At 36.8% G+C, this 25,702-nt stretch overlaps 1 protein-coding gene across 2 annotated transcripts in view; it reads right to left on the minus strand.

The window, feature by feature from the left end:
- Nucleotides 1–25,702, minus strand: part of EXT2 (exostosin glycosyltransferase 2) — a 73,860-nt gene that overhangs the window by 32,846 nt on the left and 15,312 nt on the right. For both annotated transcript variants that reach the window (XM_058026468.1, XM_058026467.1), the window contains 2 exons: nucleotides 25,448–25,541; nucleotides 7,028–7,159 (listed from right to left, as the gene is read on the minus strand). In XM_058026468.1, the coding sequence (XP_057882451.1) occupies nucleotides 7,028–7,159; nucleotides 25,448–25,541 (226 nt within the window). The remainder of the gene's footprint in view (nucleotides 1–7,027; nucleotides 7,160–25,447; nucleotides 25,542–25,702) is intronic.

Consider the following 25,702-nt stretch of genomic DNA (forward strand, 5'->3'; position numbering starts at 1 on the left):
ATTTTCTAAAATTAAAGCTTTTGTACATACTTTGCTAGTTGTACAAGATGACTAGCGGCAGATGGGGACAGCCCTCTGATTTTGCTGTAGCTCCAATAATTCCTACAGCAATTCACAATCTAAATGTTACCAGAGCATAATCCACCTCATTAAAGCTTGACTACAGACTTGTTTCCACACAACCCCCACCCCAAGACTTATTATCTGAATGACCTTGGTAATGTCAAGCAGCTTCTTACCACAAGTCTCAGAAACCTCTTTTCATTAATACTTGAAACAGAGGTTTAACATCATAATCAGAGTGCCAAGAAAATATTATGTTTCTGTCCTACAAGAAGAAATAACTGGTAGAGCCATCTGCAGACAATGTTCTATTTATTACTTATGGGTGAAAATTGCTACCTAGATTGATGGCTCCCATTTGAAGTTTTTCTAGAAATGTTTTCTCTTTGTCCACAGCACTTCCTAACAAATTGCTTGCTATCATATCTTTTGAAAAACATTATTCCTTTTCCATAATCTAAGACTATTTTAGGTACTTACAGAAAGAAATATATCATGCATTTGTGTGCAAGCATGTGCACATGTATCTAAAATGGTCATGAATTCCTCTTTTAAAGTTAAATTTTAGGTACATTCCTTAAATCCCAACTTCTACTACTTTCAGAAAGGCATGAAAATTCTCCCCTGCTGGTCATAACTTAGGAAAATAAAGCAACTTTAAAGGAGGCTTTGCTTCTGCACTTACTAAAGGATGGTGGAGGGAGGGAAAAGCCTGTAGACACACACTAATGGATGGGAGAACCGTGCCTCTCATTTGAGAAAAACATTTCAAAAAGGCAATTAAGCATCTCTCAAGTGCCATTAAGAGCCAACCCCCTGCTGCCTGCCTGAAGAGTGTGTCTACAGTCTGAGACCTATTGACCCCACTTTCTGCAGGAAATCAGGCAAATTCAAGCCTCCATAATTTGCTAAAGTCTTCCAGATTTCTGCTTGGGAAAAGAAAACCATACAGGCAATTAATACAACAGCAACCTAATTAAATCTCCATTATGGCAGCAAAGCATGAAATGGCTAATGACATAGGGATGGCTTCTCCCAGTCACTGCTCAAGCAACCAAGTGATGAAGGCACATTTGCTCTATTCCCATCTTTATTAACATTCTTGATGGAAATTCACAGGGACTTTCACTCTCAGAGAGGAGAGCAAACAGCAACAGTAGATTGATCATCCATCACCTTTCTTTGACAAAGTGCTGACACTCAGCTATAGATAAGACAACCCTTCACTATCACCCTCCCAGCTAATATCATTAGAAGAGCCAGGATAATTAATCCAAGATTAATAGGTTACTTGCTGTGAATCATTTTTATGGGCAAAAAGGATCAAATTGAAATGCTAGTTTCCTAAGAGTAATTTCATGTCACTTAAGTCTCGCAGTCTCAGTTGTCTGACAGCTCTTTGCAGTTCATATGAAAATCCAGAGTACTGGAATGTGAGTGACAGTGAGAGCTTGGGAATAGCCTGAAGATGGAAGAAGGGAGAAGTCAGGAAGGGTTCTGTATGTACAAAAGGATTCAGACTAATGCAGCTGTCCTGCGCATGCTTTCTACAAGTGTGCATGTGTGATAATGCCTTAGAAACAAGGCACCTTCCTTTACTATAGCTCAATCAAATATCGTCCTCCCTTTTGGTCATCAAAAACAACCTGATACTACTTTAGGAAAAATAAATACATTAAGCATGATGCACTAAGGGAGCTGAATTCTCATGACATGGGAGGCCTCAGGCTGGATTTGAGGTAGAGTCTTCAGGTTAAACGTAGCAGAGAAGGTTATAACAGACCTTTCTTAGCAGGGTACAGAAGGGAGAGAGGTGGGAGCTCCACAGCATCAATGAACACATACAGCTGGACTGAGAAATGGACAATCTTAATATTTAAATTCTACGGAGCCTCAGAGATACTGGTAAAACATCAGAGGTAACAAAGACTCAGTCCTGTCCCAAAACTTCTTAACTGGTTGTTCACCATTGAAAGAGACTTGAGGAAAGGTACAGTAGACACATTAGGAACTACATCACAGAATGGTCTTTGGGAAAACAAGGCTGTGTAAGATGTTCCATATAAAAGAAGAATCAAGAATCTCCCAGCTATCATTTAGTGGGAAAACTCAGCAACAGCACTTAAGAAAAATAAAATTTCACTGCTCCCATGAACAAGACAGTGAGCTTTCCCACCTAATTTATTTTCAACATCTAGCCTGCTTGTTGTAAACTACCTATTACTGAAACCATATAGTCTGAACAACAATTCACCGTCTTTTAAAAACACAGAGGTAAGGACAGCAGTGTGCTGAACTTAGTAGCTGAGCAGTCCTACACATCTAAGCAAAACAGAGATATATCCCCTGCCACTGTGGTTAAGGCTTTTTCAGCTGGGTTGTTCTTAAAATCAATCTAACCTCAACATGGTTTCAATTATGAATTACCAGACCAAAAAAAGCCTTGATTTATTCTATTTTCCTCCAATTATTTATGGTAAGTTTCTGTTCAATACTTTGAGAAAGTATTTCATCATGCTTCCCATCCTCAAATGGTCACAGGGCAAACCCAAAGGAATTAACCCTCCCTATTTGTCCAGAGCCAACCAAAGTTCTTACACCCAACAGCATTACAAAGTTGAGTGGCCATCATTTCATGTTTCAATGAAGATCTTAAACCCTCCTCACATAAAAAATTAGCCACAAGATATACAGGAACTTCTACCTAGTGTAGAATAATCCACTGTGTAAGAAAAGTACCCTAACTCTGGGCAGGTAAATTAAAGAACCAACTGTTAAATCATGTTTCACACTCACATAAAAATACCAACGTTTACATCTGAATACGTGTGGGATGTTCAACCAGTCCATAATACCAACACCAAAAAAAGCCATCAATAAACTGAATTTTATTTAATATTTTAAAAAATACATATCTTCTAATATAATAAATAAAGCAGGATTTGATCCAGCTGATTGAAACCATCACACAAGTAGCTGGAAAATACAGCAGAAACAGAAATCTAATAGTGTTCAATGGAAAAAATACCAAATATGCACTGCCCAGAAATGTGCTAGCTTGCTCTCATTTACAGGTAGATAAAAAAGTGTATGCTAATATTTGCTTAATGCTTTGAAGATGACAAACAGTACTAAGAAGGAAGCATAGTTATAACAGTAGCACTATCTGTAGACTGAGGACTATAAAATATTAGTCAAAGAAGTTAGGAAGAGTTTATTTTTTTAACAAGTGTCAAGTTCCCAGTAATTGGCAGGACCCACAAAGTATTCTGTAAATTAACATTCTTCTTAGGCTTTGCTAAATGAATGGCATTCTGGGCACTAAGACAACTCTGCTATTTTAGCTTACACCAAATGATGGTGCTGTTTTCTGCCTCACTGGAAGAAATGAAATCTGGTATGTTTATTGTTCACATACTGATATTCTCAAGTGATTATTAAGCTCTGGTCTGTATCATCCAAGGTCAGAGCTCAAAAGCAGCCCCTGACAAAAAAACCATCTAATGTTTCATAGGTCTGCATTATAAACAGGCTTGAAAGAATTTCAGCAAAAGCAGCTGAAGAATTCTGAAAAAACCTGTCTTACTCATTTTTCAGAAACCCATACGTATTAGTGAGGTATAAGGCAAAGAGGAGAATTTCAGCAATCTACAACAGAGCATAAGTGAGGAAGTAATTTACCTCTATTAGAGCATAACAAAGTACTTAATTGAAGCTAACAGATCACATCTCAAGCCCAAGTCATTATTTCTAATCCAGCCCAAACTGGTAACCATCAAAATGCACACTGTAGAATCACTCATTTTCTGGCTTACTTGGACGTAACTGATTGCCTCTGCCTAATGGATAATGGTTGGGCCAAAAAATATAAAAGACATTGAACTTCCATGCCTGCATCAAAAGACTGTCTGGGATGTAAAGGGCTCCAGTAGTACTGGAATGAATTTCAGGCCCCAAAAGTATCATTTGCTCCTCTTCATTAAAAGGAAGAAATATGTCATAATGCATTTTTATTCAAAGTATTATTCCATAACATACTAGCATGTTATATGCTACTAGTCTTCCATTTCCTCAATAGGACAGTGAATAAGTAGAAAAATAATCCACTTTGTTACTTTTTTTTTGCTTGAGAAAGGCCAACAGTCTTCAGTCAGCCCATAAAAACACATAAAACTGCTTGGATCACTTCCCCTGTGCAATGTACTAAGTCTGGAATTAACTGCATATGCATTTATCTTCTGCATACTGCAAACTCCCTCCTGGAAAAACACCCTCCTGTACCACTGCTGCATGGACACTCTGGTGAAGATACTCAGGCAACAGTCTTACTAATATTTTGAGCCAATATAAGTCAAAGTAATGCCAAGTTAAGCAGCCTTCAAGCCACACAGTCCCTCCCTTGCACACACCACCACTCTTTCTTTTTTTTCGTGCCTGCTAAGTTTTATATAAGGAATATTATTTTGGTTAGTTCACCACAAGTGAAATAGAAATATCAAAAAAAAAGGTTGCACATGAAAGAGGAAACTGTGACCCAACTGTAGAAGAGTGCAGGACTACTTTGGGTGTTCTGGAAGCAAACACATGAAGCTACCATACTTCAACAAAATGCAAAGTATAATGTGCACCTTGGAGAGTTATGAGCCATTCTAAATGTCTAAGTAGAAATAATGGTTATACTGCTTTGTCTAACACACTAAGCAGTTGTAACAATTGAACAGCACAACAATTAGGAACCAGGACATCTTACCAAACTTCTTCTATTACTTCTCAGGATTCTGTGAATTACTAAGCAAAATTACACACCAAAAATTCCCACCTCAAACCAAGGAAGAGGGCAGGTAAGAAATCATGGCCAAAAGTTCTAAGTATCCTTCTCTGCATAATGAACTTGCACAGCAAGCTCTTCTTCTGTTATACAGCTGACTTTATCCTAGCAATTAAATGCACAAATTCCTTAAAGCTGGCATTCTCCTGTATAGATATTCTATAGGCAAATCTGTGCTCTCATTTTCAAAACCTCACTATCCAGAGCACGGGGATCTGAGCAGCCTTGTACTGATTAAAGTAATGTCTGGCTAATTTCAGTAAGCCCTTGAAACAGTGATTGCACCTCTGCACCTCTTCTACACACCCTGCACCTTTGTGTTCCTATGGAAACCAGGTAGGTAACATGAACAAAAGTGTACAGAAGAGTATTGTACCTAATCCCTACTGACCACAACACCACATGGAGCAACAGGTAGAGCTAAAGGAACTGGCTGCACTCAGGTGACCTTGAAGGCAGAATACAATGGCAAGTTTTGGAAGTTAGTTCTGGTCAGTAACACAAGAATTTATGAAAGTTACTCACAATTTTCACTGTGGTATTAATGTTAACTCACATTATTTTGCTTATGCAAAATACTGTGAGTTATTTTAACAATTAGCTATATCCTAGCCCCGAGACTGAAATAATTTTATTTAAAAACTTCAGTCATGAGTTTATTGAGAAAAGAATACCACAATTTTCTTGTAAACAAAAAGGACATTAGTTACTTTGCCTTCTTATCAAAGTTAGAGGATACAGCTGCCATTTTCAGCTACCTCAAATGTACATATTTAACTACTATAATGTTCCATATAAAAGAATATATGAAACTATAATGTTTCATCCAGGCTGACTAGAAATTGTAACAGTGCTAAGAGTGGATATTATGCAGGAGCTAGATGAGACACAGGCTCAAGCAGATTATTATTGTCCAACAAGAAGACAATTTTGAGACTGTGACTAGGGCGTTTAAAAAAAAAGTATAGGAGAGAATCCAGGATATGTTTTTAGGTTCCCTCAGTAATCCTTAAAGGATTTTCTTCATTTCACTAAGCATGTTTAAAGGTGCTTGGCTCTGCTACCATAATTGTAAAGGTGTTAAGATATTCTGATTCCCTTCTTGTCGAGTACACACTTGTGCAGATTAATTTTCCCTTAATACTGATCAGGGCCACATTTCCTCTCTGAGAAAGGATAAGAGGAGATTATTAATGCCTTTGGCTCAGCAATGGAAACAGAACTTCTGAAACACAGCAATGAGCTTCTAACTCTTCATCAGCAACTGTTCACACTCCACGGGTCTGAAAAGTTTCAAGTAAAACCCACTTTACTCCTACCCAATACTCCTACCCAGCTTTCTTTTTCTAAACTATCATAAAGCAAGACAGTTAACAAGTTTGGTTTTATTAGTAAAACAAAAGTATTTTTTATATTTTGACACAGAGAAAATTAACTGATTATGAGTGAAAATTATCTACAGGCTTTTATATAGTAAAAAATCAGAACCAGCTGCTTGGTGCAGGAGGTTAATTAATACTGCACTGTTTTTTCTTAACAGAAGTGCGTTCAACCAGTGAAACTTTAAATTAAACCAAGAACAGGCAAAAAAAAATCCAGTAAAACTTTGATCATCAGTTTCTGTATTAGAGAAATTGTTAAGAAGTAACATAGAGAAAATTTTAGGCATAACAAAAATTAGCTATTTCAACAGAATTATATGAAAGATTCCCCCAGATTTTTTGAGATCTTCAGCATTTCCACTATTTTCTCTGCATCATACAGACTATGTTCAAATATATACAGTGCTCCAAACTCTCTCTGAATTAAATAAAAATAAAGCGTGTGTGTGTGTGTGTGTGCGCGCATGCGTGCATCAAGGGGAAAAGAAATCTAAACAGGGAAGCAATTTAATGTGTGCAATAGCAAAAGTTAAAAGTTCTCATCTTTGTGCCAGGACATAAAACTGCTAGTTATTTTGCCAGTTGTCATAAAATATATTAGCTTCATCTGTGCAAGTTACCAGCACAACACATACACACACAAAGTCAGACACAGAATTATTACCGAGTTTCATAGCACATACCTTTTATACAAGAAAAAAAAAAAAACAAAACCACAATTTGTTTTATGAGTAAATCAAATGAATTTGCTTACCACAGCTGGGGGATCATTCCACTCTTCATAAGAAATGGCAGCATATGGGTAAATTCTATCATTGATAATCTGAAGAGTAGCGAGAGCAATTGCTTTCATCGATCGAAAATATGCTTCCCAGAACCACCTTGCCTGTAAAGAAAATAAAATTCACTTTCACACTGCCAGATCCAGTGCTTAATAATCAATTTTGGCTTGCCATGCACAATCTGTTCCATGCAGTCTACATGTCAGGTGGAAATTAAATTAGGAGGCATGTTTATTGTAGATAGAGTATTTCCATAATGCCTGAAGGCTTCAAACTCAACTCCACCCCTTAAAAGGACTCACAGCCAATAAAAAGAAGCAGCAGCATTATTTTGCAAGAGATTAAACAGAATGAAAATATTTGAAGGAATCAAGTACTTTCACACTTAGATCATACATTTTCATTCTGAAAAATGTCAAAAGCATTTTGACCATAGAAGAAAATATATTACCTATACTCCATTTTTTCTAAGGTAAAGGAATCCACAGTACAGTTAAATAGTCAAATAAAAGCACTCTGCCTGAAAGGCAGAACTTTAAAGTCTATTTTTAACATCAATATTAGATGTTAAAACACTTGATTAGATAGAGAATTTCCATATTCACAAAACCGACCAGACTAATAGCTTCCAAGAGACCTAATATTATTTATACAAGTAAATGATCATTATTTTTACAAAGAAATATACATGTACATGCCAATTTATTACAATTGTTAATCCAGGCTAATTTCTAGCACAGTGTAAAGCTGGTGAAATGAAGCCTGAGATTGTTATACACAGGTGCTCCGAATTTCACAGATGAGTTGCTCCAAAACTAAGGCCCCATACAAGTTTTCATCTTGTCCCAGTTTCTGTGTATGACAGAAATTACAGAAGAAAAGCAGAGGTTTGGAAATGAAAATGCTGACTTATCTGACTCTCTCTTAAGAGATGTAAACATACTTTGTCAATCCCTAGAACTATCAAATGATCCTGTAGGTTCCTATCCAACCCAGAAGGAAACATGCTTAACCAAACCACATAGGTCAAGAGTTCTGGCCCAAAAGATATTATTTTTTTGAATCTTACTTTTCTTCAGGAAACTGCAGCACACTGAAGTCTCAAGAAATTAATTTCATTTGCAATCTCCCTATGGTGAATTACCAGCTATAAGAGTATATGTTTGCTTTTAGAAGGTAGAGCAATTAAAATAAATGCACTTTTTCTTTAATTGGAAACTTTAGAAGTTTTCCGAGTCAGGACACAGCTGAAGACAATACACAAATTTGGGCAAATGCTATTTTACTCTTGCTACAGATTTCTTAAATAGCAAAAAAGGGTCTAGAGTTTAGCAGTTTAAACAGCATGCTATGAAAATATTAAATAATATTATTTACCTTATTTAGTTACCATATTATTTACCTTATTCAATTACTGAAAGAATACCAAGTTTCTGGAGGTACAGATCTTAGGATTAACCAAAAATAACTCTTGTTTATCTGTTTTTAACAAATGCCAACAGATCTCACTCTGAAGGTCAGTGCTTTTTAACAGAAGACACATAGTGATTCCTGCATTTACACTTCCTTTTGGATATTCCTAGACTAAATAACAGTATAGAGGAAAGATTATAAGCACAAACTTGCACATATTCATGTTTATGCTACTTTACTCAGAGTGTAAGATATGGGGTTTAGGACTACAGTCTTGCTGCTGAACCACCAGCCCTAGAAATCTACTCTGTGAGTAAAAAAAATTAAATTCGTAAAACAGATTCAGTAGAATATTTCTGCAAATATTTAAGATGAAAAAAATCCATGTTACAATTTAAAAATAAACCAGGAAAGAGGTGTTTGCTCTCTGAAGTACTACATTTACTGTGCAAACAGCCGTAACTGTGACTATTTCAGGCTATTTCAAAATTTAACTGCATAGAGTTAAATTTTAACTCACCCATGACACCCATGCATAGAGTTTGGACACCCATGCATAGAGTGATGGGTATGTCCAAAATGACACTACTCTGGAGGTTGTCATCCAGAGAGAGTGCAAAGCAACTTCAGTTTAGAATAGAATTACTTCCCTCTCCTTATTTCTCTCCCTGATAGGACTTAACAGCTGGATAACAGGCTGATTACCAGGAACACGGAACAAAATTACTTCCACATTCAAGAGTAAAAGCAGAAGAATTACATAAAAGGGTAAGAATAACTGAAAAGACAATAAAGCAAACACCACATGCTAAGCAAAAGCATTAGTATTTCTTTCCCCATATCCTATCCCTGAAGAAAAATATATTATCACAACAGCAAACTATCTAAAAAGAAAACCAGAAGCAGATCAAGAATTAAAATGGACCACAACAGCTAATTTCCTTTTTCAAGTATGCTAAACAAAAAGGATTCTAAATTTTATTTTCATGATAGACAACAGTTTAGAACAATTCCTGCAAGCAGCACTAAGTAGGAAGGAGAAACTATGTAGCCTTTTAGCATACAACTTTATAAGCAATTAAGTAATTATTAATAGTGTGAAATACAGGATTATGCATTCCATTGTCATTAAATGACAGGATTCCTATAATGTTCTAAGACTGTTTATTAATACCATAATATCTATTGCTTTCTAACTTCATAAAAATCAAATATGGTTTTCTTTCTTCAGCAAAAGTAGGATGGCTCTGATCTAGCTTCTCTTTCCTTAAAGAATGCTTGTAATGTCAGGGAAGATTACACATTTATACGTGAAGCAAATCTGGAGAAGGAGGCAGAGGGAATTGTGTTTTATAGACTAATATTTATGTAATTAATTTTTTGTAAAGAGCCATAAAATGTTCCCACAGTTAGTTGTAATATTTTTGGAGTTGTGTTTCTTTAAGGCAGAACTCAAAACCTTCTAAGGGGATTTGAAGTCCCCAAACAGATGTTTCAGGGTCTCATTACTTCCTCCCCACCTTGTTTGCTTTTATAAAGCAGAACTGATTAACATGGCTTGCTAGTGTCTGCTGCTCCACATGCTGAGTTACTAAATATTTTGGGAAAGTTTTCTATTGGGAAGATATATGTTGATTCCATTTGAAATCTATTCTCTACTCTGCTTGGTGAGGCTGAAAATCTTATGTTGGAATGTAAGAAATAGAGGAGATAGAAATCCCATGAACACATTTGTGATATGGGAGAGTAACAACAACAAAAGGAAAAGGTTTCTGTTCCAGACTCTTATGCCAACTTTCTTATTGTTCTTACACAGCTTTAATGAGCTCTCTGTTCCTCTTTTTTGTATCTACGAATCCAGGAAATTCAAGAGTAACTTTAATACACTAAGCAATGTTTTTAAGGTATGGTAATTGTAATGCACTAATTAGAGCTACCTGAACTCCTTTAACTCCTTTCAGGATCTTGAAATAAACAATCCGTAAGTCCAGACCTTGGCTTTCACATAGAATTGATTATACAAGACTACAACTATGATGAAGTCAGACTCCTCCTTTCAACTTGAACTGAAATTAGCTTCTAGTACTCTTTGATGAAGTTTCCAGATTTTTCTTAGGAATCACACAGACTTGTACAGAAAACTAACTTTGTATACACCTAAATATTGCTTAGGCCATGGGCAACCTACAGGGTTAACAGAAATCAAACATCTGCTTTGTACTTTGTTTGCCAAGACAACAAAGATCAATGTACATTAACCATTATGGCTTACAAGGAATTGAAAACTGAAAGAAGAAATCCAATTTCTTTTCTCCTTCTAAATTTCTGGATAAATAGGAGATCTAGGATAGATGCAAAATGAAAGACAGAAAAGTATTACTTTTGAAAACAGTTTTACCAATGCTTTGAAGAGTCAAATCGAGCATACCGTATGACTTGACTGACAATGAGAAATACATTATCTTATCGGGTTGCCCAGTGGGTTGGAAGTGACTGGAAGTTCTCATTACACAATAGATTGCCCATGAAATTACTTCATTTGAATTCCCTTTCTGCAGTAAATTTAACAAAGCCATGACAACTTCATTATGGAAGCCAAAGACTGAAGGAATCAGAGACCAAATTCTCTTCTCTCGCCAAGCAGTGAGCACTGCAGACTAAATTCACAAACATGGGCATGCCAGTAAGTACTCCTAAGTTGTTGCCCTTCCTTTCTTCTTTCCTCCTGCCCCACTTCCAACTGCTACATCCTCATCAAATCAGCCATGAAAAACCACCACATTCTGTGAAGGCCAAAATTTTTTAACGTAATGTAGTGTTATCAATTTATCTCTACAAATACACATGCACACCTTCAGAAAGATTAGCAATATCTGCAAGACAGATGTTCCTTAAACCAAGCAAGCAAGCATCCAACCCAAAAGTTCAATTCCACTTGTTTTCAGTTCCAGGATTTAGTTCAGACTATGAAGAAACTAAACTAAACTGTATATTCAGTACATACCAGCACAGGCAAGAGCTTGGGAAGGGAGCATTTGAACTTATTTTCATACCAAACAACAGGCAGCAGCATGCAGCAACAGGGCAGCCTACTCATAGAAAGTAACATTTATTTAGGTAAGGTGTTATTTTCCTTAGAAATAAACACACTTGGGGGACTAGCATCTCTTTATAAGCTCTTTACAAGCCAACATAGCATCAGGTTACAGAGTTCATTCATATAATGTTTATAAGTTCTAATTTTAATGCCATTAATGGTGCTCTGGTGTGGAGTGCAAGACAGATCAGTGTAAATCTTTCGATTGGTTTTTGACAAAAAAACCCACTGGGCATAAGGTAAGGAAAGGACTATCTTCTTTAACATTTAGATCAAGGGCAAAACAGTCCATGAAAGGAACTTTCTAGCCTTCTGGCTTTTCACAGCCCATGATTTGGTGGGAGTTCATAAAAGTAGCAAGAGGGGGAAAAAAATTCGCAAAAGAGTAGTAAAATTTAACTGCCCATAAACCACCACTTTTCTCAACTTTTAGGTCAGGCGCCATGATGCTGTGAGATTCTGCCCCACTGCAACAGTTCAGTGCTTCCAAAATGCCTTGAAAGGGTTTACAAGGCCTTGAAATACAACCATTTTCACACCACCTATGGTGACTCTACTTAAATGCTTTCCCTTCTTAATGGCTCTTGGTGTTCCTGGCTTTTACTCCCAGCTGGATTGGAGAAGTCTATGCAAGCAAAAGAGTGTGGCCTACCTGCTGCAACAGCAATGGACTGGAAACTTGGTGATCTTACTTTTAATCCTGGTTCTGTTACTTATTTACAGATAAAAGTTTGGCATTTATTAGATTTCTTGCTTCTACTTCAGCATCTCAGCAGTATGTGTAATATTGACCTCAAAGAGATGTTACGAGACTTAACCATTCTAAACCTTTCAAATTTTGGGATGGATAAAAGAATAGAAAAAAAACCCATTAACTTTATCTTCTCTTATTATTTGTAAATAGAAACTTTAAATTAATAAAACATTTAGCTAAGTAACTGACTGCGGTAACCCTTTGCTAAAACGTGTACCTTCAACAGGGATGTAAAAGATATTACAGTAAATATCTACAGCTCAGCTGTGCATCTGACAGCTCTGGACATGGAAGTGCATCCACAAGGCCTGCTAAAGTTTTATGTCATATTGTTTTAACAAACATATTTTAAGTTACTGAGACACAGCACATTATTATATCAAGTAAAGTACTCAGACTGGTCCCAGGCAACCTCCCCTGCCCCCAAACTATTGCCATTGGGCAGTAGAATTAAATGGGCTACTGAGGTTCAAGATAAATTGAATTTTTGTATGTTTGCTCTATACTCAGGATGCATATGAATATAGCTGATGTTATATAATAGTCCAATAGTAAACCTGAGCTTCAAGAGCCCTACTGACCTCCTGTGCAAAAGGGGACTGAAGGTAAGTTACTCTTTTGGAGCAATATGCATTTTAGAAAAAGTTTCTCAAGATAAATTTTGGGGTTAGACTGAGGAACTTATAGCCTCAAGTTCCCACCTTTTTCTGCTTATGAATTGTAATTTGCACCCTCTTTCTGTACTGTTTCATTGCTCCTACATCTGGTTCCCTGTTCCAACAGTTTCCTTGCTGATCACACATACTACTTTTAGTACGCAGTTCTCCAGCAGAGATGATACTAGCTGGTATCAGCTAAAACCAGTGATATGTTTAGGGTTTTTATACAGGCTTACAAGAAAGCCTCATAAGACTTTATACTATTAAGAATTAAACAGTATTTTGTTGTTTCTAAAAAATGGTAAGATTTTGGGATTTACAAAAAATGCTTGATGGTTTAGGACCCTTGGTGATATCACTCGATCACATTCAACCAAAGGCAGGTTGGCTTATTCTTGGTAATCAGTGCAGGAAAAAATAGGGTTATTCAGACAGAAATTTAGACCTCTGGTACCTTAAAATAACTTCCAATAAATCCATTCCTCTCTTAGTAATGGATCAGGAGAGGACAAAATAAGTGACTAGCTGTAGGCCATGGTCCTTCTTTCCCTTAAAGCTCTGTTTTCAATAGCGACCTGAAGTAGTCTCATTTTTCCTAGAGAGGGATGAGGACTTGAAATGCAAATCTAGGCTACACAAATCTAGGTTACATTTTTCAAAAACAACTCTCAGCCCATGAAAAACAGTAAGAGAGCTGTGCTCTGAAAAGTGATCTTACTTTTAGGGTGCCAGCACAATTACATGAAACTGCAGGTAAACTCTTTAGAAATTGCAAGTAAAAATTGGTTTCTTTTCCCCATACATGGATTATGTAAGAATTTTAAAAGCTAATCCATTAAATCAATTAAATACTGGTAAAATCATGCTAACTTGCCTGAAACGGAAAAGTTTTCTGATTTTCACATTTTTATAGAATATCAGATTAAAAGCATCTTTCAAATTCAACCTAAACTGGCTGTGTTGCATCTGTTTCTCACTGCAGACCTATCCAAGAAAAGCAGTAGTGCAGACAGTATATAAAGAGTGTTCAGAGTAACAACATGTCACCTCTAAAGCTAAAAATGGAGATAAGCAAGGAATTGAAGTTTTGGAGGCCCATGATCACTTCAGATAAAGACTAATCCATAATTCAGCATCGGGGTTATCTGAACCTCAAACCAGAGGCTCCTCTGCAAGGGAAAAAAGGAATGAACAGTAGAACAATGCAGGGCACACACTGTTGTTTCGAGTTAACTAAGGTTTGCTCCTAATGTAAGCTGACATCATTATTTCAATATTATTTCTGAACTTTCATTCCACGTTACTGACTTACGCACAATTCTCAAGTAAAGCCCTGAGAGCACTCAATTTTTCTATTTAACTTATACAAATTATATGAATAGCCTATAGAGGAATATTCCTTAATTACAAGACACTTCAGCAGTATGAGCAAACAAATCAATAATTTGCATCATTACAGTTAAATATTTTAAGAAAGAGATTCTAGACAGACTTTTCATGGTGCTGTTTTTTATTGTAATTCAGCTTCAAAAACAGTGTCTTCAAAAGTGAAGCAGTAAGTTGATTTAATTCTTTGGCTCAATATTCTCTGCTGCAGTAATTTCAGCTATGAAACAAGTACATTTGCCTCCTTCAGATACAACAGAGTGAAAACTGAATATTTCCATTATCCAAATTTCTTTTTTTTCTTTTTCTTTTTGAAGCTGCCAATTCATAAGGGGACAGAGGTCAGAGTTCGAAATGCTAATCTTACCCTTCAGATAGCAGCCACTTGGGAATAACTCACTTCTACTCACTCTCAGTTTTATTGCTGGAGACTACTTGCTGACTCTTAGAAGAGTTAAAAGAAAAAGTTAAAAGAAAATCTGAGTGCAAGCTCAGATATTAAAACTAGGCTTCTTGCACTGCAGCCTTCCTCAGATTCTCCTCTTTGGTGCTTTGAAAAGAATCACATCAATTGTAGTAATTCATACATACAACACATACCATGCATATACAAGAACAGTTCTTAGTAGCTTATCTGTTAAAGCTAACATTTTCACTCTTTCTTTCACACTTTCACATAACTTTGGGAGTTTGAGGAGTTTTTTGAATTGTTTTAGGGGTGGTGGGTTTTGGAAGCTTTCTTGCTTTGGTTTTTCTAAGGTTTTAATCTTCTCATGAAGAGCCTTCTTCTGCTTAAATACATGACACAAAAGAAGGTACTTTCAATAAAAGAGCTCTCATTCTCTCTCACTAAATGGCAACTTTTATATAGTTTTGAAATCCTGCATTATCTTTACCCTTAAAATACAGATTTCCGCTATTCCTTGTCCTAGTAATAGCAACTTAATTCTAAAAACAGCGAGAACACAAGACTTGAATAGATAAAAATATCACCTGGCACTGGTGCTCTCTCCTCCCTCCATATATTTCTGCACCTCAATCTGCTTCTTTGATTAATGAGTATGTCAACTTAGCAACTCTTGTGCAGAAGGCAACATTGTACCAGCCAGGAAACCTGACTTACTGTCCTGGCACCCTACAAATCCATGATCAAAATACTTTTCAGTTATGGAGCCAACAAACAGCTACCAGCACTATGAGCAGCAAGGAACCCACCCCATTCTCAGCTGTGGCTGGGAATACTGTTACAAAAAGTGGAGACAGAGCCAGCAAAGAAAGCAGCAGGATGAGAGGAAAACACAACAAAACTCAAAAAAACCCCGCAACCAAACAAAATCCCAAAATTTTATGCAGCATTTACAGCTTTTAAAATGTGATATTAAAATATTACTACCATTTTCTGAATTCCCTTTGATCCCAAAGGGCTTTCAGTTTGTCTTGCTACTTACAAGCACATGGCATGTATTGACACCATAGAAATAACACAGCTGAAAAAGAGAAATAGATACTACTCTAGCTTCCAGATAAGCCATTATATATACATAGTCATCAATAATGATGTAAAAACACAAAAAATAGCCCTCTCTCATCCCTCCAGTTTCCAGGAGTTTGCATGGCTCTGTAATTACTCCAATTTCACCAGGCCATTACTGTAAAGGAAGTGGCAGGCACACCTAACATGGGGAGTAGTCAAAAATACTTGAACCTGTATCATCCTTATTAAGATGTTTGTTCCCAACACACTCAACATAAAACCAGACCTACAGTGAGCTAGAATTGTGCTACTGACTCAACAGGAAAACAACAGAAAACAAATATATATGTATGTAATTGCAGGGAACATTCAAATACTGCATGCCCAGAAGTTGGGGGGTGGGAAGATGTTTTATCCACATTTCTTGACAAGTGACAGACAGCTCCTGAAACTGAAAGCAATAGGTTTCTAGTCCTAGGGGTATTGCCTTCAAATATGTCTATGTTCTCAGGGTAGATCAGTTTTCCCTGCTGCAGGCATCCTGCTGAGAGGTGAGGTCCCAAGCAAAACACAGGAATCTGACTGCAAGTCTTTGAGGTGGCAGGAGCCAAGGGAGGTTCAAAGACAAGGCTGGCTGGTGGGCAGCACCTCTGAGTACTGCTGAGGTTAGAGGTTAGTAAAGCAGGAGCCACTGGCCAATAAAACAGTGTTTGGAGAGCCCACCCTATAGATAAATTGGGGATCTGTTTACACCTTTCCCAGCTTTCTGAGTTACACACACTGATGCTTCCCACTGTGATCTTGTCCTGTGTCCACCAGCATCTCCCTTCCTCGGCAGCTGCCCTGCTCTCTGCTGGCTGGCTTTATAGCATAGCTAAAGGATGCTTGGAAACTTTTAATCAGCATCCAGCATCAAAAATAAATAAATAAAAGCACAACTGCTTTTATTTGTGTCAACTGCTGCAATAAGATCTGGCTTGTTTGAGATTTCCCATGACTGCTGTACTAATGCTGGGAGAATAGAAGCTTAAATTCCCTTGATTAGAGAAGCTAAACACAAAGCAAGCTCAGTGCCAATCACACACATGAAAGGACAGCTTTTTGAAGGATGAAAAAAAAAAAATCTAGGTAAGGTTACCACTATATTATAGCTGTCAAAAATCAGCACATACCTCAATTTCAGAGCTTAAGCTCCATACCAGGAAGAACTCGCCCTTTTGATGAAGGCATGTTTTGCTCAGTTTCCTGTAAGCTATACAGCTCTGTTTTATATAAGCACAAACACAACACACATACCCCCATACACACAGTTCTCAACACTGGACAACTTTAACCACAGACATGACTGCCAGCGTTGCTTGAATACAAATACATCTTACTGACTTCTCAGAGGATAAATCTGAAGGACTGGCAGTCATGCAGGTTTTTCCATATCTACTGGAAAAATTCCATTTAGGACATGGCACTGCTTTCTTCCTCCACATCTTAAAAATAACTGATCTTAGCTTGAGCTATATAAAAATATCTCATCCTTCATGGCTCAAAGTGCACATGGCTGTATGGCTATCTGATGACATGGGAAAGGTGAATATTAACTGCAGGTTGTGATAATAGTATGTGGTAGTCACACCACAATGAAACAGGATTGAAAATAAATTAATATAAAAAAAATCATTGAAAGACATCAAAAAGAGTTATTTATTTATTCTTGTTTCTTCTTGGTAAACATCTGGAATAGCATTCTATTCTCTACTGTATGAAACCAAATTTCTATCCATGATTCCCTACCAACATTAGCATCCTGGAATATGCACACCCTCTACAATCCTTCTGCTCATAGCATCTCTACAGAGCTAAGTCACCAGAATTCAATGACAACTAATGCCAGCTGCCACTTTAATCTCTAAAGAGCATTCAAAATTGTTCCCAATGAAAAAAAAAAAAAAAAAAAAAAAAGGAAAATGAAGAAGCCAAACCCCAGATACAAATTACAGCATTTGAAAGCCAAGGGACACTACAGTATATTCCTAACACAGCCCACTATTCAGTTTGCAAAAAAGAAAAAAGACGCATAATTTTCCTACCTCCAGGCATCTAAGAAACTATTCAATATATCTGCATAATTTACAGACAAAGATTAAAGGAAAAGCTGGCTGAAGATTATCTCTCAGCAAATTTTTTCTATAGAAAATGTAAGACCTTTCTAGTTTAAAAGCCAGATGCTCCTACTGTACTGTAGCATACATTTGATACAGTCATTAAAAGAGGATCTAGATTTCTAAATTCCATTATTAATATTATGATTTGACCTTGTATAAGTTATTTACATTCTGTAAAATGGATACAAGACCAAGGTGTATTTACTATTCTATTTAATATACTCACATACAAACTACTACAGCCATGAAGTGTATTTATGCTGTATAGATATAGGCTAAATTTGTAATACTTTCAACAATTAAAGGGGGCAAACAAAGCAAGCAGCTTTGATAAGGAATGTGATGTGGTATGGACTATACAGCAGCAGAGGGAAAGCATACAGTAACAAAGAAAGAGTCCAACACCAGGAGATCATGCTTAATCATCCATTTGTCTGCAGCTAACTGCTTCATGTGCATGACAGAATAATTTCAAATATTCTTTCTAAAAGTACATGCCTTTCCAATTTCTGAATCATCTGGTTTATCTGTAGTCTATTCAAGTTGTGTGTAGCAATCTGCAAAGGGTATCCAAAAATCCACTATGCAACACGATACAGACTCTTAAAGCCCAGATTCTTAAAATCTAATCTGAAAACAAAAATAAAATTGTCTCAGAATAGCATAATTTTCCTCTTACAGTAAAGTTTAACCTTTTACTGTTTAGAAGTTGTCAATGTAGATACAAAAGCAACCCAAATGTATCCTTTAAAAATGGTACATAGAGGTGCTGATTGGTCTCAAATTTCAGAGCTCTTTCTCAGAGATGCCACGAAGGCAGTTTTCTTCATTCTGAAAAACAACAAGGCAGGACAGACAAGAAAAAAAAAAATCTAGGATAAGGATACTCTCTGCAACAACTGAAGGGAGAGGGGAGCAATGAAGGTCTCATATATAAATGCCAAGGATTCTACAACTCCCATGGTGATCCTAGCAGTAAGCCAGGAAAAAGTTTTTTTCTTTCCTTTGCTGTTTGCAGCAACAAATCTTTCCTCTGGGGGAGGGGTGAGAGGGCTAGAACTAACTTCACTGCATCTGATAAGATGGCAAATTGTCCAGGCCTGACATTTATGGGGGACCCAGAGCTTCACTGAAGCACTCTGGGAGGATTAAAGCAGGGTTAGGCTTTGCAGTCGCACTCCTTAAAATGTTACAAATGGCAGACAGATGAAAGTTTTCTTAAATTTGATAATGATGATTCTACAGAACCCAGAGACAGAAGCTGTCCCCTGTCAGGGAAAGAACTGCAGCTGTACATTTAATATTCTCATTAAAAGGACTTGTAAAAGCCTAAGCATGTTCAAAGAGCATCTAGTGTCCAGATATTGAAATGAATTTCTGTTTAATTGGTTAACAAGAACTAAATCCCATCTCTTTCATGTAAGCTGCACCACCCACAGGAAAACTACACCACCCATTTGCTTTAACTCTATCCAAGACCATTTCACTGCAAGAATGGGATGTTTCACACGCTGGCAGTGATTGCCTGGAGCCAGCAGAAAGACTCATATAGCTGTCAGCAAGCTGATAAGAGTTGAAATTACTCTACAGAGCCCTCTTTAAAGAAGAGCCAAAGAAGCACATTAAATGAAAGGGAGGAGGGTCAGAAAAGCCAGCCACTCATGTTGTTTTAACGTGGCACTAAAACAAGTCATTGATTTATGCTTGTGTCTTCAGCTCTGTTTGACCTGGACTCTGAACTTCTCCTCAGTTCAGGGCCGAGGCACATGGGATCTGCCCAAGAAAAACTACAACAGCTTGTCCAGGTATTCTAACTGTGGGAACAAACACTGCAAACTATATTTTCTATCCACAAATTTTACCCTGAATTAACATCCTGTTTTAGCCTTCAATTGTCCACTCAGGCTAAAAAACACAAGAGGCTGTGATTATCTGAAACTTTAATTAGTGAAAAGCAAGAATGGTATGTGGCCAACTATTTGAGAGGGTACCTTGTGGGGCTTCAGGAAAGTAAATTACACATTCACCCAAAGAAGGGAACTATACATCACTTTCAATAGTGTCCCACTGAAGTGTTTGGCAGCTGGTGAAGATGCATTTTAAAACCCACTGATTATCTGACAGTGTTATTACACAAGGCAATATAATACTCAAGTCTTTTGTAAACATGAGTCCTGAAGCTGCCAGGTCTGACCAAATGGCCTTGTGTTCCCATACCAAGCTCCACAGCAGGTACCTCAGGAATCCCCCTCTCACAGACACAGCAGGCATAAGCCACCACTTTCTCAAAGTACTCTCCAGCTTCCAGAAGTCTGCAGTGCAGGAACTTTTAAGCCAGAGGGTATATCTTTGCATTCATCTCTGACAGATTTTCCTTCTCTGGATTTCTTCATTCTGCCTTATATGTCAATAAAACCCCTTCACTCACACAAAATTATGAAGCAGTGATTCTCATAGACTACTTTTTAGTTCTGTGAGATCATCTCCTTTTTTTTAGACGAGATTCCAAATAATAAAAGTACTGTGAGACATCAAATGAAATTGTACCCAACAATGTACAGTCACATCCAGTCACTTTTTCATTACCTTCTTATTTTTTAGTTCTGTATTATATTCCTGCTTCATCATCATCAATCATTTATTTTAAAGATGAAGAGTGTTACACTATTTCATCAGTCTCCTCTTGAAACTTTTGATCACATTTGTTCTATTACATAACTTTCAAGATGGGAGTACCATAACTACAGACTGTATTCATGGTGCAGACATACAACAGATTTACATGGTGGCAGAGTATTTTCCACTTTGTTCTCTCTTTGCTAAAAATTCTTTGTATTTTTTTAACATAACTGACTATGGAATTTATACTTTCACATAACTATTTATTACAGCTCTTAAGAACTCTTTTCCAAGTGATTGCAGCTAGTTAAGAGGCCAAAACTACCCATGAGAAGCCTGTTTTAAATTGCATATACCCCTTTGTATACTGAATTTAATTTATCACTCTATCATTTGGCCATTTTGTACCTGAATTTCTGTGGCCCAAGGTGTGCCAGTTCCAAATAAAACCTTTCCCAAAGTAGACAACTCATAATGGATAAATGCAAATGGTTTTCTATAACTGTTAGCTCAAGCCGCAAAGTTTCTCTTAAAAGGCCATGCTATTCTGAGGTACTTAACTCCTACACAGGTGCCCAGATAAGAAATTCAGGGAATTTCTTATCTCCAACCTCTCCACTTCTCTGTAACTTTAGTTGAAATTGGGCACTAACAGAAATCAGAAGAGAAATCAGCATGCACATGGTATGTGATCATACACATTTCCCTAGAAAACCAGGATGAAAAGAATTCCCACACTTGAGAACACCAGCTCATCATCCTTGTGCCATCAGAGCACACACAGTCATCCAATCTTCCAGAACAGATTTGAATCCAGAAGTTTTATTTCTGGGAGATGGGGAGTGTTACAACGTCAAAAATGAACAGGCATACAAAGCCACCTTTTGAAAACAAACTCCTTACCTAAAATCTCTGCAGAGAGTAAGAATACCTAAATAAACAGAAAAATGAGTCTTCTATTCCCACTACATAGTACTTCTGATTCTGTGCCTTAGTGAGTCTATCCATGCTAAAAGAGTTCTAAGTATGTTGGTATTAAGTGAAGATAAGTACTTACAAATGCCTGTCTATTTGTATAGACAGATTCACCTCACAAAAAGAGGGTGAAAAAAGCACAGTGGCTGAGATATAAGCTGAGGAAAACTTTCACACTACTAAAGACATTTATGCATCAACTACAGTGCTGAAACATGTTCCCAGAGACTAAAAGGTTTCCAGAGCAAAACCTTAAAAAAAAAAAAAAAAAAACAAACAACAAAAAAACCAAAACCTGTTGCAAGGGAAACAGTACAAGGCATGAGACAAGGTAATACCAGCAAAGTTTTGTTTAGCTTTTTTTCTTTTATCTATTTCACTCGGCAGGGGCAAGAGAAAAATTCAAATTTTACTCTCTATCATACAGGCCCATTATATCTACTTCTTCCCCTCCACTTCTAGAACTTTGCTATTACCTGGATGCTGGTTAGAGGTGCAGATAAAGTGAAAGCATAGGATGCAGCATCAAGCCTGTGCAGCTAAGCTGCTTATCAACTTGCCCCTGGGCACTTCTGCCAGTGTTTCAGACTCCATATGGAACTATTTGTGAGAGGGGGATGGATCAAGGAAGCTTCAAAGAAAATGCGAATGACAACGTTACTGTAGAAAACAGATAAGACAGCAATCCCAGAGATACATAAATTTTATCCAGACTGCTATTAATTTTAGCAGCTCAATCAGGAGAGGCTGGTTTTGATGGTCAAAATAATAATAAGAACTATTATTATTATATTTATTATATATTATTATATGTGAGAATCTGGTTTTCAGGGACAGAGGCTGTACCTGCAGTATTGAAAATATGTATCAATTTTTTACAACTGTGCAGATCAGGCTACAAGCATAGAAACTATTCCCTTTTGTGAGGACAGACAGGAAACTGGACTGATAATTGTCAAGTGCAAACCGTTCTGCAAGTTTGAACAATAAAAGCATAAGTTAATATAGCTGATCTCCAGAGATCTCAGTGCAATCAGGGATGATGTAGGACAGTAGAATTAATTTTGATTTCCCACACTCAAGCTCTGCTCAAACCAATTAATCTCTTTCCCAGTTTATACCATGTACTGTCTGATAAAAAGTTGAGCAAAACAGAATTGTGTTGTAGGAAATCACAGCTGAGGTCATACCAGCCCCTGATCCTAGCAGATGTCTCCAAAATTGAAACTCCTGTATTTTATCCTCTTCATGACAGTATTATGTGATGTCCATGACAAGTGTGCAAACTGAAAGAACACACTTTCAAATATGAGTTCTTATATAACTTAAATGTAATGACTTCTCTCTACAAAAATTCCCTTCTATACCCAGCTGATGTATAGCTAGAAGCACCTCCAGAAACAAAGAAAAAAATATGCATAGAGAAAATTTTACTCATTAAAAGCAGACAAGCTGAAAAAAATTATATACAGGTATATGTAAGCGTGTGCTTATATGTTTACAAGCACACACCTAGAAAAAATTATATACAGGTATATATTCAACTTGAAAAAATTATATACAGGTGTGCTTATATGTTTATGTCTACATTTTAAGCTTGATGTATGATCTCCAGAGAATCTCCTGTGACAAAACACTGGAAAAAGTACAAAGTAATCAACAAAGAAAACTGGCAAGCTAACATTTACAGTAATATTTGTTTTAATTTTGATGTTTTCCAAATAAGGATAAGAATTATATCATAAGATAACAACTGAAACCAATGCAGTTGGACAGCAAGGCTCCAATCCCACAAAGGTTATCAGACCCAAAAAGTCTGATAGATATGATAAATGCATCTTTCAGCAAGGAGAAACTCAGAGCAAGGATTTGTTCTATTTGCCTAGAAAAAATTATCTCAACCATACATGTCAGGTTACTGGTAGTTCACACAGTTTCAGTCATTTAGTACTTTTCACCATTCTAGGTGGCTAGAACACAGAACACCTTTCAGCAAGGGAATTTCAGAGACACACAGGGATTTTGCCTTGTAAATGAAGCTGACAGGACATGAAATGTGTGGATAACATATTTGAGTATCCTCAGTACACAGAGATAAAATTAGAAAGATTAATTCCTTGTGATTTCATCCTGTTACTTTCACTATCAAAACACACAATAAAAGCAACAAGATGTGAGAAGAAGCTTTAGAAAAACACATCACACCTTCAGTCAATAGAATCACACTTTCCAATGATGTTCAGTGATGTTTTAACCCAGTGACAATGACTATTGCAAACCATGCATAGTCCAACAAAAATTCCCTCTGAACAGACTGTATCTGTACCGTGAGCACTAAAATATCATCTATTTTAGGTTAATTTTATAGAGTTACAGGTAATATAGATAATGTATATATATATCCCAAATTAAGGGGGTTATTGTTGGTTTGTTTTGTTGTGAATGTTTAGGGGGTTTGCTCCTTTGTCTTTATTTTGTTGGCTTTTTATTTTTTTTACAAATGAGTTGCCTGATTTCCTACTTTAGAGTTTAAGGTGTCAATAATGTCATGTGCATTGTCCATAGCTGGAGAACACTATCCTGAAATTATTATTTTGCATTATCAGTGAAATAGTCAACAAGAAAATTATTGCACACTTTGAGAGACTATTAATATCAGTTTTAAAGGTTTATTAGGCAAAACTCCCTAGCGCTGACATCTCTAAACCAAAAATCACATCTCTAGAAGTTGTAACACCAAGGTTACTTTCTCACCTCCTGGTTTTGGTGGCACAATGGTGCTGCCAGCAGGCCCCATCAAAATGGCTCATTTGTGTGAAGGCACTAAAGAGAAAGGAGACCCCTGATGGCTGCTGTGGTATTTGCAGACTCAGAACAGAATGAAGTGAAGCTGGCAACAAAATTCAGGTATGAAAGATATCTGCATCTAAATTTGAGAATCTATTTTCTCCCCATGTATTATTATTAATATACACTGTGCAGTTTTCAGCACTGCCTAAGTAGAAATAACTAGACTGTTGTAGGCTACATTCTGAAAAAATGTCTTGGGTCACTTTTTACAAGGACCATGCAAAGGACCACTTTGTCACTAAGGTTGTGTAAGGGAATTTCAGACACATGACTTCACAGTTCTTGCAGAAATTTGACTACAGAAATTCCATGCATCTTGAAAAGTCACTTGAAATCAGATGGTTTAGTTTTTCCTTAAATACCTAGCTCTTACTTCCTCTATGATTTTCCTGATGAGGAACTGAGGCAATGATAAGAGTACTATCTTGCCTGGTGACAATATATGCTCAAGTACAATAAGATGTCAAGGATGAAATATCCTAGATACAAGTGCACATTACATGTTAATATCTTCTTTGCTGGCCTGACAATTCAGGGTCTCAGCTCTTGCAGTCATCAAATAAGAAAAATCTCTCTCTCTCAGAGAAATTGTCAATGTAGATAAAATATTTAAAATATTTTGGACTTAACGCTCCCCTCACATTTTAAGTGACTAAAATTTTTATACAAACCAAAGGTTCCTTTGAAATAAACACAGACTCTTGAACTTCTTTACTACCATTTAAATACCATGTAGAAAAACAAATATACAGCATGATTTCATCAGAACTATGTTAATAGAGGTCAGTAGGCAGTACACTCAGGGAGAGCTTCCATCCCACTAAAAAGTGATGGCAAATGCAGATGTTGAGCACAAAGAAAGAACAGGGTCAAATAATAAAAATATTATCATGAGAGTACAGTGGATATTTCTGCATTCCAAAGCTTTCAGAGCATGGCAGGTGTATGAACCTACACCCCAAGAGTAAAGCAAGGACAATAATTTGACCATGGCACATTGCTTTACCTGTCTTTGCATCTCTTCAATCTGTCGCTGAGGGATGCTTTGCAGAATACTGTACATTTCAGGCATCTTCTCTTCAGGGATGACAACAGAGGCCCTACAAGCAAAGGAAAGAAAACATATGGCAAGGTGAGAAGAAAGAAATTCTACACTGAAAGAAGGTTTCCAGAAGAAATTTTCATTAAAAGACTGCTTTTCCAACCCAGAATCTTGTCCTATTTTAACAAGACATATTCAAAAAACACAAGCAAAAAGAAG

Source organism: Melospiza georgiana, chromosome 6, assembly GCF_028018845.1.
Source record: "Melospiza georgiana isolate bMelGeo1 chromosome 6, bMelGeo1.pri, whole genome shotgun sequence".
Classification (NCBI taxonomy): domain Eukaryota; kingdom Metazoa; phylum Chordata; class Aves; order Passeriformes; family Passerellidae; genus Melospiza; species Melospiza georgiana.